The sequence below is a fragment of the Oncorhynchus keta genome, unplaced genomic scaffold, assembly GCF_023373465.1.
Source record: "Oncorhynchus keta strain PuntledgeMale-10-30-2019 unplaced genomic scaffold, Oket_V2 Un_contig_27909_pilon_pilon, whole genome shotgun sequence".
NCBI lineage: Eukaryota > Metazoa > Chordata > Actinopteri > Salmoniformes > Salmonidae > Oncorhynchus > Oncorhynchus keta.
This window is the reverse complement of record NW_026285758.1, coordinates 72453-86038: the sequence shown is the minus strand read 5'-3', so window position 1 is coordinate 86038 and position 13586 is coordinate 72453. Positions and strand designations below refer to the sequence as shown.

General features: G+C 43.6%; 1 protein-coding gene and 2 long non-coding RNA genes across 24 annotated transcripts; 1 reads left to right on the top strand and 2 right to left on the bottom strand.

Moving 5' to 3' along the window:
- The first annotated feature begins 853 nt into the window (after nucleotides 1-853).
- LOC118372787 (golgin subfamily B member 1-like) lies at nucleotides 854-8799 on the top strand. The gene is made up of 6 exons (XM_052506942.1): nucleotides 854-1074; nucleotides 1246-1386; nucleotides 1639-1739; nucleotides 2084-2197; nucleotides 6333-6447; nucleotides 7927-8799. The coding sequence occupies exons 1-6, from the start codon at nucleotides 931-933 to the stop codon at nucleotides 7993-7995; spliced, it is 684 nt and encodes a 227-aa protein (XP_052362902.1). The 5' UTR covers nucleotides 854-930; the 3' UTR covers nucleotides 7996-8799.
- A 448-nt stretch (nucleotides 8800-9247) lies between these two features.
- On the bottom strand, nucleotides 9248-13377 carry LOC127923011 (uncharacterized). 22 transcript variants are annotated; one of them, XR_008112980.1, is made up of 4 exons: nucleotides 13123-13338; nucleotides 10030-10124; nucleotides 9819-9997; nucleotides 9357-9553 (listed from the first exon to the last, which is right to left on the bottom strand). It is a non-coding gene; the product is annotated as an uncharacterized LOC127923011 (long non-coding RNA). The 22 variants fall into 22 exon arrangements; XR_008112978.1 differs by having other exon boundaries at nucleotides 9819-9973; nucleotides 13123-13334; XR_008112982.1 differs by having other exon boundaries at nucleotides 9819-9925; nucleotides 13123-13328.
- On the bottom strand, nucleotides 11054-11801 carry LOC127923013 (uncharacterized). Its single transcript, XR_008112989.1, has 3 exons — nucleotides 11588-11801; nucleotides 11127-11402; nucleotides 11054-11093 (listed from the first exon to the last, which is right to left on the bottom strand). It is a non-coding gene; the product is annotated as an uncharacterized LOC127923013 (long non-coding RNA).
- Nucleotides 13378-13586: the final 209 nt, after the last annotated feature.

The following is a 13586-nucleotide window of genomic DNA, read 5'->3' as shown; positions in this document are numbered from 1 at the left end:
AATGTATACAGATGCTGCGAAAAGTAGAGTAAATGTAAAAATCACATAAAATGAACAAGTTTATTTTTGATTCGGTCTTGTCAGATGAAATGTTGTCTCCTCACCTTTGTTCTGATCATTTCCCCATAATCTCCAAGGTGTTCCCTTTCAACTGCTGCCATGATTGTACATAGCCCTATGCTTCTCATATTATTTTCTGTTAGAAAAATTACAATTTGGCTCTGTTCATATTTGCCAATTCCCTGAGTGTAAATGGTGAACAAAGGCCCCGTGTCACATTTCACCAAAAAAATTGCAAATTATGTAATTGTTATGCAACAGACGGTATCTAGTTACCACAGTGGAAACTGTGTTGCTGCACCAGACAAAGTATTTAGCTCACCAGCAGGTGACAGCCCATCTATCTGTCCTCATGGTGTCCCTTCAGGTTGTCTCCCCACCCACACAGAGTTCTCCCAACCCCCACTCGCTCACATGTCCTGGCATGTCCCCATGGTCAAGCACTATATGAGTTGTCACGTGGTGACAATCCCCTTCAGCTGCTAGATCTCCTGCCAATCCCATCTCCAATACAAACCAGGTCTCAATTCCATTAGTTAGAGAATTGAAGAAAAGAAAGGCACATCTATTTTCAATACACCTCTTATATTGAGTGTGTTTGAAGTGGATTTGGAATCTCCCCTGACCCACGCCTCCATGTGTGTTCCTTGGTTTGCCCAGTAGTGGTTCACTGCTTACTACAGCCATACAAATAGATTGATTGTCCGCTACTAAACAGAGGCTACTGAAGAAACCACACTACTGACTGGGTCCACCAGTGGGTCACTCAAGTGTTGCTGCAATGACCTCTGACCTCTGTTCTTCCCCAGGTCTGAGAGTAGCAGGCTGCATTCTGAGTGCCAGCGTCTGGCTGGGGAGAGGAAGGAGACCATGGCCCTGGTGGGGAAGGATGTGTCTGATGACCCGTCACTGACCCAGCTCCAGGCAGAGAGAACTCAGCTGCAGAGTCACCTGCAGCGCTGCCTCTATGAGATCCAGCAGAGAGATCTGCACTGCCAGCAGCTCAACGCCAAGGTACTGAACACGCACTCACAAAACAACCCAAATCAGCTCTGCAACCAAAGTGATGAACACAGAAACCAACGCACAGGTATTGAATCAGTTTCCACTAAGTTCACCATACTCAACACAGATCTTCTCTCCTCCCAACCACTCCTCTGTCCTCTCCTCATCTCCCTATCTCAGCTGCAGCAGGTGGTGGAGGAGAAAGGGGGGGTGTCGGCCCAGCTGAGGGCAGTGTCTCAGACGCTGAGAGACACCCAGAACCGCTGCTATTGGCTGGAGAACCAGGCCCTGCCTAACCAGCACCACCAGGGCCTTGCAAAGGTAGAAAGTCGTGTGTGTGTGTGTGTGTGCCTCAGGCTTGTCAGGTGTCTGAATGACTATAGTGTGTTTGTCTGGTATCTGTGTCTGACTGTGTGTGTATCCTTGTCTGTGTGTGTGTTTTAATGAATAGTAGCCTGGATGTACTCTGTGTCAGTAGGTTACTATATTTATGTTTGCATATAACGTTGGACACATGCTCATCCTACTGAAGTGAATCAGCTCAAATGTCTTGCTGTTTGCTCTCCCGTCCAGCAGGGGGCGATGTCTGTAGAAGTGCCTCCCGGAGCTCCCCAGGAGAGGAGCAGTGCTGTGGTAGACATGGAAGCACTGGAGGCCGGCGAGCTCAGGACCAGGTGACTCTCTGTCCCTTCGTCTGTCTCTCTCTCAAACTCTCTCTCGCTCTCTCACTTTCTTGGTATGTTTTGCTCTCTCTCTCTCTATTATGTTGTCTTTCTTTCTCTCCCATTTTCTCTCGCTCTCTGTGTCCATGCATGGTTAGCCTTTTTCCAGATCTGTTTGTGCTCTTACCAACCATTGCTGTCAGCCCAACAGTCTGCCAGTCTTCATATATATCAACAACCAATCAGTGACCTCTCATAAATACGGTTTCATAGTGAACATTGAGAATACCGTGATGCCAGACTGTTTGGCATGAAGGAGTGTCAGAATGACTACATTGTGTGTGTGTGTGTTGCAGGCTGGTGGAGGTGGAGCAGAGCGTGGTTCAGCTAAGTGAGAGTCTGGCTGAAGAGAGGACCAGGAGGGAAGCAGCCGAGGAAGCTCTGGGACTGGCTGAGGACAGAGCCAAGAGGTGACACGCACACACACACACACACAATGCAGGGTTGAGACATGCACTAATGGGGAGGGGTCTTCCACAACTGGAGGACACACACATTCTGTACACATAGGTCACACACCACACACTGGACACACACACACACACACACACACACACACACACACACACACACACACACACACACACACACACACACACACACACACACACACACACACTATGTGTGGGTGCCAGTCTGTTTGAGTTACCATGCCAACTCATTGTCATGCCAGCAGCCTGGCCTCACAGCATTCTCAACGTTCACTAAAGCCTTCAATGTCCACACCATCACTGGCATTAGGGAGACGGCAGGAAATGTGCTAATAAACTTTAATTTGACTATTAATAACATACCCACTCTGTCTCTGTCTCTCACACTCTAATATGCTACCCAAACCGGACGCGTGCGCTAGCGTTGCAAAATAATAACGTTATTCAATCATTGCACCCACACTGCTCGCGCGCGCAAAGAGCGTCTGCGTTATCAGGCACTAAAATAGAAGTTTCTTCTATTTGTGACGCTGAACGCAATGCAAGTCCTGCCTCTCCCATCTCCTCATTGGATTTTAGAAGCATATACCCACATGCCATCTCCTCATGTAGGTGATTGAAAGATGAACAGAGGTCGGTCGTTTGGTTGTGGTAATACATCTTATTATGAACGTTAGATGCCAATCGCATATGAAGTCCAAAGAAGAAAAAGGCTGGAATGAGGATAGATGACTAGAAACAATTTGGTTGACCGTTTTATGTGTGGATTAATTGTCGGAGTAGAGGACCTTGTGCATTTCAGGTAAAATAACAACTCAACGTTTATATCCCAGGACAAATTAGCTAGCAACAGAAAGCTAGCTAGATAAGCTAGATAAATTGCCATAAATGTTTAATGCTTTTCAACCTGTCCTCAAATTAATATTTTTGGTTTGCGCACAATGGCGCATGTGCTATGGTGTAATAAGCACAAATTAGCTAGACAAATAACAGCATGACAAGATTTTGATTTACATAATATGTACATCAACTTTTCAATTTACGTTACAAGCTACCTCTCGTTGAGACTGGCAACGTGACATTTTGCCCTGCAGCTCCAAATTCTCTGTAAATTCAATGGCAGTAGCCACTGACTAGCCAGTAAGCTTTGAAACTATTCAACAATGTGAGCAACTTTTCCTCTAAAATATATGAACTACACTCTTGAATAATGCAACCAACCCGTATTTTTGGTTTGCAACCAAACCGCACAATGGCGCATATCACACTCTTGTAATGCCCGCTCTTGAATAATGCATGGTGAATAATGCAACCAAACCGTACACGCACAAATATCACTGAAGGCTATTCTCATTGACAAATAATGCATGTGAATAATGCAACCAAACCGTATCACACTCTTGAATAATGCATGACAAACCGTATTACGCTCTTGAATAATGCAACCAAACCGTACATCTTGAATAATGCAACCAAACCGTACGCTCTTGAATAATGCAACTTTTCTTGAATAATGCAACCAAACCGTTTACACTCTTGAATAATGCAACCAAACCGCACGCTCTTGGCCTATACCTCTTGAATAATGCAACCAAACCGTTGAGACTGAATAATGCAACCAAACCGTATCACGAATAATGCATTCACGCTTGCAACCTGCTCTTGAATAATGCTCACAAAATTCTCTGTAAATATCACGTATAATGCAACCAAACCGCACTCTTGAATAATGCAACCAACCCGTATCACCCTCTTGAATAATGACTATCACGCCTTGAATAATGCAACCAAACCGTTTGAATACTATTCAACAATGCTCTTGAATAATGCAACTTTTCCTCTAAAATAACCAAACCGTATCACGAACTACAAACTCTTAATGCAACCAATAATGCAACCAACACTCTTGAATAATGCAACCAAACCGTATCACGCTCTTGAATAATGCATAACACTCTTGAATAATGCAACCAACCCGTATTACACTCTTGAATAATGCAACCAAACCGTATCACACTTTGAATAATGCAACTATCACGCTCTTGAATAATGCAACCAAACCGTATCACGCTCTTGAATAATGCAACCAAACCGTATTACACTCTTGAATAATGCAACCAAACCGTCACCAAACCGTATCTCTTATTAACTCTTGAATAATGCAACCAAACCGTATCACGCTCTTGAATAATGCAACCAAACCGCTCTTGATAATGCACGCTCTTGAATAATGCAACCAAACCGTATCACGCTCTTGAATAATGCGCGCTCTTGAATAATGCAACCAAACCGTATCACGCTCTTGAATAATGCAACCAAACCGCTCTTGAATAATGCAACCAAACCGTATCACGCTCTTGAATAATGCAACCAAACCGTATCACGCTCTTGAATAATGCAACCAAACCGTATCACACTCTTGAATAATGCAACCAAACCGTATCACGCTCTTGAATAATGCAACCAAACCGTCTCTTGAATAATGCAATAATGCCAAACCGTATTACGCTCTTGAATAATGCACAAACTCTTGAATAATGCAACCAAACCGTATTACGCTCTTGAATAATGCAACCAAACCGTATTACACTCTTGAATAATGCAACCAAACCCGTATCACACTCTTTGAATAATGCAACCAAACCGTATTACACTCTTGAATAATGCAACCAAACGCTCTTGAATAATGCAACCAAACCGTACACTCTTGAATAATGCAACCAACCCGTATCTCTTGAATAATGCAACCAAACCGTATTACACTCTTGAATAATTATCACACTCTTGAATAATGCAACCAACCCGTATCACACTCTTGAATAATGCAACCAAACCGTATTACACTCTTGAATAATGCAACCAAACCGTATCACACTCTTGAATAATGCAACCAAACCGTATCACACTCTTGAATAATGCAACCAAACCGTATCACACTCTTGAATAATGCAACCAACCCGTAACGCTCTTGAATAATGCAACCAACCCGACACACTCTTGAATAATGCAACCAAACCGTTTACACTCTTGAATAACAATTCACAAGCATGTGCAGACAATTAAAGCTTTTTTTTCTCGTTCTTACGCGTATTAGCTAAACTTAGCTTGCAAGATGTAGCTTGCAATGGGGAGCAGGTAGCCCAGCTTTTAAGGGCCTTGTACAGGTAACTGAGCATTTGCTGGTTCGAATCCCAGAGCCGACTAGGTGAAAGAAATCTGCTAGTGTGCCCTTAACCCTAACTGCTCATCTAAGTCGCTCTGGATAAAAAAGTTGTCTAAAATGTAAGTCAATAATACGGCTAGTCAGCTATGCTAGCTAGTAACGTTAGCATATCAAACGTTAACGTTTACCCCTCTCATATGAAAAGTATAGTTTCAGCATATTAAAGTCACCTTTGAACAAACCAGGCTTCATTTGATCAATATCGTGGAAGTTATTATATGTGGTAAATGCAAAATTGCGACTGAGTACTTTGATAAATCCCTAGTGAGTTGATCAGCTCCTTGCCTGGATGTTGTCTCAGAGCAGCCAAGGGAGGAAAAACACTGTTGAGCATCACTTTCTTAAATATACAGCGATCATTTCAGAATGTAGCAGGCTGTTACTGCAGTTTCAGGTGAAAACTCAATAAACTATACATTGAAAATGCTGTTTACACTGTCCTGCTTAGGGGTGCAGCTGTGGGATGAGTGCTGTGCGTGAACTCCGGAGGTATCGTTTGAGACGTGAGAAATACTTAACTTTACATTACAGTAATGTCTCTCGAGAATCAATACCTCTCGAGAATCTCTAGAAATTCTTCTTAATTCTGGTGAATAAGAATAGACCCTTAGCTCCTACTCTCAAGAATCTTTCAAAATGATTCTTAATTCTCATCACTGAGAATAGACCCTTTCTCTTTGGCACATGTTCCTACTTTCTGACACAGGTGCTTTTAAATAGACCGGTCAGTAGTTGTTATGCTGGTAACGGTTCATGATGATTTGATGATGATGTGAATGGTTTGTCACTGTGGTACTTTTGGTTGTTGTTGCAGAAGCACATGAATAAAGTAATTTGATTAATTGAATTCACACACACACTTAGTAGTAAAGGCGTCTCTTTCCTCTCCAGCGTTGACTCCAGTCCATCCAGGACGACCCAGAGAGACTTCAGCATCCAGCTGGATACAGAGGAGGAGTGGGAGGCCCTCATCCTCAACCCCAACGAACCCCTGGTCACACGCAAGGTCAGTGTTACTCACAAAACTTAAATTAGTTGATGTCTTGCAATCCTGTGGAAAGTTATTTGGCATAATTTTTAAAATCCCCATTCAAATCGGTCTGATTAAGCCAGGGATGTCTGTTTCTTTGCATGGGCTGCATCTCAATCCAATTCATTTGTATTTTTTGCCACTGTGGCCCGTCGGTGTAACTGCTAAACTGCTTGCTGTACACTGTTTTGTGTGATTATACACATGGATTGGATTGTGGGTTTTCTAACGTGTTAGTTCTAGGTTGACGTTAATATGGTGACAATAATGAAGGCTGAGTAGCGGTTTGGCTTGGAGACGGTTTTTGTTGTTGCACCTGGTCACAGACCACTGTTATGCACTGAAGTCCACAAGCGAAGGGAAAAGGTGAGAGGAGGAGAGCCTGTAGATGCCAGAAGGAAAGTGTTTGATGCTGTATGTGGATACTATGAAAGTGAACTGTGTGATCGGGTGTATTCATTCCGCCGATTCTGTTTCAAAACGTTTCTTAATAAATGGAAGCAAATATGGGCCTCCTGAGTGGCGCAGTGGTCTAAGATACTGCATCGCATTGCTAGCTGTGCCACTAGAGATTCTGGGTTCATGTCCAGGCTCTGTCGCAGCCGACCACGACCGGGAAACCCATGGGGGACCCATAAAAAATAAGAAAAAAAGAAAAATGGAAGCAAATGAAATGCGGAGAGACTTACCTGAATTCGTCCAAAGAAAAGTTATTTTTCCATTTTGCAACTGTTTGGACTAATGATTACACCCCAGATCAGCTAAACGCAGGCAGGTGTGTTCAAGGCTGCATTGCTTGCTGTACACTGTTTTGTGTGATTATATGCAGCCTGTCTGTCATTTTGATTACCAAAATGTGTCTCTCGACCTGTGCAACTGCGTTATAAACTTTAATTTGTAGGCTAGGAGGGTGTAGCAGCATCATGATACGTATACGGCAAAGTTGAGTATCTTGTAGGAGCCTAAACCTATGGATGTTACATTGAGCTGGGTGAATAGAATATGAATGACATCATCCAATATGATGTAATAGAAATAAGGCCATGCACCAAAAAACAACATCCTCCCTAATCTTAAACGGCACCGGCCGCCACCGATGCAGAACTACCTGGTCCCAGATCTGTTTGTGCTCTTGTCAGCACCCCTGGAGAAAGGCAGAAATCATGTTGGGGCTGGTTTAGATATTGAATTCAACAAATGTAAAAAGAATCAAGCTGAAACGTGTGTTTTTTGACATGTGCATCCTCATTCTACTATGTGCTCTGGCCAACTCCATTACTGTCATAGCAAGGCAAACGTGTTTCTCATGACAAGGAGTTGACATGATGGCACAAGCAGACTGGCACTCAGGCTAGGACTGTTCTTCTTGACTCACCAATCATCAATCACATGTATGATGACCAATGCCTGTTTGACGAACGACTCTCCCTCTCCTCCCCTCCCTCTCCTAACCAGGTGAAAGGCGGGATGCTGGCCTGCAGGCGCTGGCTTCGGGGCGGAGCCTGTACTGCTCCAAGCTGCTGACATCACGGGCCCGCTCGCGCTACCTCTTCCTTGGCTACCTGCTGATTCTGCACGTGGCTGTCCTCATGTGCCTCACCGGCGCCCTCTAGTGCCGTGGGGTTGAAAACAATCACAAATTGCAGATAGAAATATAATTTATAGAGCAGACTGAGGCACGTTTCCTCCATGACAAAGACGATTTGTTCTGCGCAATGTTTTTCTATGTAGTTCACTTGACGCTGGGGGTGTTAACATTGCAGATACAAATGTCATGTGTAGACAAGACACCATGGCCCGTTTCCTCCACGACAAAGAGGAATGTCTGTTCTACTCCATTTCGAGGTAGTTAACCATGTCTTTTCCCCCTGGAATGTTATTCCACCTTTTAGAATAAGCTGCAGGGTTTTGTCTAGTATCCAGAGTTTTCATAAGAGTGAGGGCTTTTGGGGTGTGTCTCAAGTCTTGTGGCTTCTTCGCCTCACCTCCTTCCCTTGGTTCTCACTGGTCTGAAAAGAAAATGGACAGCTGAAAGTGGGTCCTTTGGTTAGATCCTACCTTCTGGTTTTCACCCATTTTTTGTCAGATCAGTGCAGACGGAGGCGAGAGGAAGAAGACTGTTATTGACTATTAAGACTCAGCCTTTGGAGTGTCTCAGGAGAAAGTGCCGTTTCGATCCTGTCTGTTATGTGTTAAAGCCTGAGACGGAACAGAAAGCCATATCCATTCTACATGAACGCTAGCCTAAGACGTGTGTGTGTGTGTGTGTGTGTGTGTGTGTGTGTGTGTGTGTGTGTGTGTGTGTGTGTGTGTGTGTGTGTGTGTGTGTGTGTGTGTGTGTGTGTGTGTGTGTGTGTGTGTGTGTGTGTGTGTTTGAAACGCAGGTGTGTGTGTTCATTTGCACATGTGAACAAGAAATAAACACTAGTCCACTGTAACCTCATTTAGATTCACCTTGGAGAACAAAGACTGGTGTAAGTCTAAGATGATTCATCAACAACATGATGGAACTGCCCCACTCAGACTGATGCTGATGTCTGGCAAGACACAGATACGGTATTTCAGGAGAGAAGGGTGGGAAAAGCCAATAGTACTATTTCTGTAAAGATGCCTATGTTATTGCACTGCTGCTCAACCCTTCTCCCCAATACCAAACCCACTGTGTGCTCAACCTGGCACGACCAGGCCATGGCACAATGTTCCCTTTGGCACCCCCTGGTGTCTCCTGGGTAATAACTGTCTCATGGTGGCCTTGGCACAATTCTAAGGTCTATTCTATAGCTGCTGCATTCAAAGCTATGCACTAAAACTCTCATCAGGGGGTGTTTTTTTCCCTTCTCTCCTTCAGCAAAGATATTCAACATAATGTAGGGCCAGGAGTTTTATCTGACCACGTGTCCTGATAAGGAAATACTGATCTGGACCCTAGTAATAGGATCTAACTGGACCCTAGTGATAGGATCTAACTGGTCCCTAGTAATAGGATCTAACTGGCCCCTAGTAATAGGATCTAACTGGCCCCTAGTAATAGGATCTAACTGGCCCCTAGTAATATGATCTAACTGGCCCCTAGTAATATGATCTAACTGGACCCTAGTAATAGTGATCTAACTGGCCCCTAGTAATGTGATCTAACTGGCCCCTAGTAATGTGATCTAACTGGACCCTAGTAATGTGATCTAACTGGCCCCTAGTAATAGGATCTAACTGGACCCTAGTAACGGATCTATCTGGACCCTAGTAATAGTGATCTAACTGGCCCCTAGTAATAGGATCTATCTGGACCCTAGTAATAGGATCTATCTGCACCCTAGTCATAGGATCTAACTGGAACCTAGTAATAGGACCTATCTGCACCCTAGTAATAGGATCTAACTGGCCCCTAGTAATAGGATCTAATTGGCCCCTAGTAATAGGATCTATCTGGACCCTAGTAATAGGATCTAACTGGAACCTAGTAATAGGACCTATCTGCACCCTAGTAATAGGATCTAACTGGCCCCTAGTAATAGGATCTAACTGGCCCCTAGTAATAGGATCTAACTGGGATCCTGGAACCTAGTAATAGGATCTAACTGGACCCTAGTAATAGGATCTAACTGGCCCCTAGTAATAGGATCTAACTGGCCCCTAGTAATAGGATCTAACTGGACCTTAGTAATAGGATCTATCTGGAACCTAAAGGTTTTACCTTGTCAGATCACATGGTCTGAAGAATATCCTCCTACCCCGTTTGTGAGCATGTACCCTGGTAAGTGTGTAAGTAAGACGTTGTATTTAAGGGTGGAGTGTAAAAGGGTGCAAGTGTGCACCCTTGAAAGTCTACTGTGTGTATTTATGTATCTGTATTTGTTACTCTGTGCCCCCAATGCTCTGTTGTTCACTGTACATTTCTACTTCATCTGTTGATTGATTACATGCTGATTTAATCACTTGATTGATAGTGCAGGTTGGCAATTCACAAAGCAGGAGACAATATGTCAGCCATCTTACTTTGAGACAGTTTGGGATATAATTCGTATTTCTCTGGTTCGTATCTCATCTGTTTCAAGTTTAGCATGGGAAGTACTGAGAGAATGTCATACTTCTAACAAGTGTGTTTTACCTCTCTGCACTAGGAAATATGAAGCCTGACTGACAAGCTGTTTGTTTGTGCCATCATGCCAACTCTTTCACACTCATTGTTATACCAAACACGTTTGGCTTGACAATGAGCAATGGAGTTGGCCAGAACACAAACAGATTTGGGACCAGGATAGGAAATCTGGTGTTTCAGAATACTTACGGTAGTTAGCCAGCTGAGCTAAAAACATTGCTCCTGCTTTGTGGGATACCACCATAGAGAATGATAGAGGCCTATAGTGGCCAAAAGGCTGTATTAGCATGGGCAGCGCCATTGAGGGCTTCCACCATTTTAAGGTAGTCAACTGGGTAGACTTCCGAACGTTCATTGGCCTGATCCCTCCTGGTAACCCTGTTGGAGTCATGTCCAACCGGGTCATTAGGAGGGATCAGCTAATCGTGAAGAAGAATATTGATTACTTCAATGGCACTGCCCATGCTGTCAGACGCTGTAATGGCACAGATAGATAGATGAGTCCTCTATCTATCTCTATGGATACCTGTTCTAACGTTGGTGTTAAGATAATGGATACCACCCTGTTCTAACGTTGGTGTTATGGTACCGTGGTCCTGATGGTCTGTATAGATGAGTCCTCTATCTATCTCTATGGATACCACCCTGTTCTAACGTTGGTGTTATGGTACCGTGGCCCTGATGGTCTGTATAGATGAGTCCTCTATCTATCTCTATGGATACCACCCTGTTCTAACGTTGGTGTTATGGTACCGTGGTCCTGATGGTCTGTATAGATGAGTCCTCTATCTATCTCTATGGATACCACCCTGTTCTAACGGTGGTGTTGTGGTACCTGATGGTCTGTATAGATGAGTCCTCTATCTATCTCTCTATGGATACCACCCTGTTCTAACGGTGGTGTTGTGGTCCTGATGGTCTGTATAGATGAGTCCTCTATCTATCTCTATGGATACCACCCTGTTCTAACGTGGATACCACCCTGTTCTATGGAACGTTCTAACGGTGGTGTTATGGTACCGTGGTCCTGATGGTCTGTATAGATGAGTCCTCTATCTATCTCTATGGATACCACCCTGTTCTAACATTGGTGGTGTGGTCCTGATGGTCTGTATAGATGAGTCCTCTATCTATCTCTATGGATACCACCCTGTTCTAACATTGGTACCGTGGTCCTGATGGTCTGTATAGATGAGTCCTCTATCTATCTCTATGGATACCACCCTGTTCTAACATTGGTACCGTGGTCCTGATGGTCTGTATAGATGAGTCCTCTATCTATCTCTATGGATACCACCCTGTTCTAACATTGGTACCGTGGTCCTGATGGTCTGTATAGATGAGTCCTCTATCTATCTCTATGGATACCACCCTGTTCTAACATTGGTGTTGTGGTCCTGATGGTCTGGATACCACCCTGTTCTAGATGGTAGTGGCCTGGTCTGTATCTATCTCTATGGATACCACCCTGTTCTAACGTTGGTGTTGTGGGTCCTGATGGTCTGTATAGATGAGTCCTCTATCTATCTCTATGGATACTGTTCTAACGTTGGTGTTGTGGTCCTGATGGTCTGTATATATGTGTGATTGAGGAAAGGATGACAAAATACATCTATTTATAAGAGGAAATGCTACTGAGTGAAAACAAAATGTCATATTTTCTAAATAGGCTCTATTTTTTAGAAGTCAAATCGTTTGGACAGCAATACTATCCTATCCAGGCATTAATGGGTTCAATACCTTGAGGTTGACTTTCACCAAGAAAGGAATTTTAATAAATCTGTTTGAAAAACACGACTCAAGTTGCCTGTTTTTGATGTGTGTGGACGTGAAGTCCCCACAGAAATAGTAAACGAACAACAAAGATTTGACCAACTGGGGACATTTTGTTTGTCCCCACAACTAACTGGACCCTAGTAATAGGATCTAACTGGCCCCTAGTAATAGGATCTAACTGGACCCTAGTAATAGGATCTAACTGGACCCGAGTAATAGGATCTAACTGGACCCTAGTAATAGGATCTAACTGGACCCTGGACCCGAGTAATAGGATAGTAATAGGATCTAACTGGACCCGAGTAATAGGATCTAACTGGACCCTAGTAATAGGATCTAACTGGACCCTAGTAATAGGATCTAACTGGACCCTAGTAATAGGATCTAACTGGACCCGAGTAATAGGATCTAACTGGACCCTAGTAATAGGATCTAACTGGCCCCTAGATCTAACTGGACCCTAGTAATAGAATCTATCTGGACCCTAGTAATAGGATCTAACTGGACCCTAGTAATAGGATCTAACTGGACCCTAGTAATAGGATCTAACTGGACCCTAGTAATAGGATCTAACTGGACCCTAGTAATAGGATCTAACTGGACCCTAGTAATAGGATCTAACTGGACCCTAGTAATAGGATCTAACTGGACCCTAGTTATAGGATCTAACTGGACCCTAGTTATAGGATCTAACTGGACCCTAGTAAGGATCTAACTGGACCCTAGTAATAGGATCTAACTGGACCCTAGTAATGGACCCTAGTAGGATCTAACTGGACCCTAGTAATAGGATCTAACTGGACCCTAGTAATAGGATCTAACTGGACCCTAGTAATAGGATCTAACTGGACCCTAGTAATAGGATCTAACTGGACCCTAGTAATAGGATCTAACTGGACCCTAGTAATAGGATCTAACTGGACCCTAGTAATAGGATCTAACTGGACCCTAGTAATAGGATCTAACTGGACCCTAGTAATAGGATCTAACTGGACCCTAGTAATAGGATCTAACTGGACCCTAGTAATAAGATCTATCTGGGCCCTAGTAATAGGATCTAACTGGACCCTAGTAATAAAATCTATCTGGGCCCTAGTAATAGGATATAACTGGAACCTAGACTTTGTCCTGGTCAAGTTGCATGGTCAGAAAAACCTACTAGCTGTTTCATATTTAGCATGGGAGGTAGTGAGAGAATGTCATACTAATAACAAGTGTGTTTATTACCTCTCTGCACTAGGAA

Excerpts from the sequence above, each read along its gene's own strand:
- LOC118372787 (XM_052506942.1), top strand. The coding sequence starts at position 931 with ATGGCCCTGGTGGGGAAGGATGTGTCTGATGACCCGTCACTGACCCAG. Across the intron at positions 1,387-1,638 it reads ACCACCAGGGCCTTGCAAAG|CAGGGGGCGATGTCTGTAGA; the intron begins GTAGAAAGTCGT and ends TCTCCCGTCCAG. Across the intron at positions 6,448-7,926 it reads AACCCCTGGTCACACGCAAG|GTGAAAGGCGGGATGCTGGC; the intron begins GTCAGTGTTACT and ends TCTCCTAACCAG.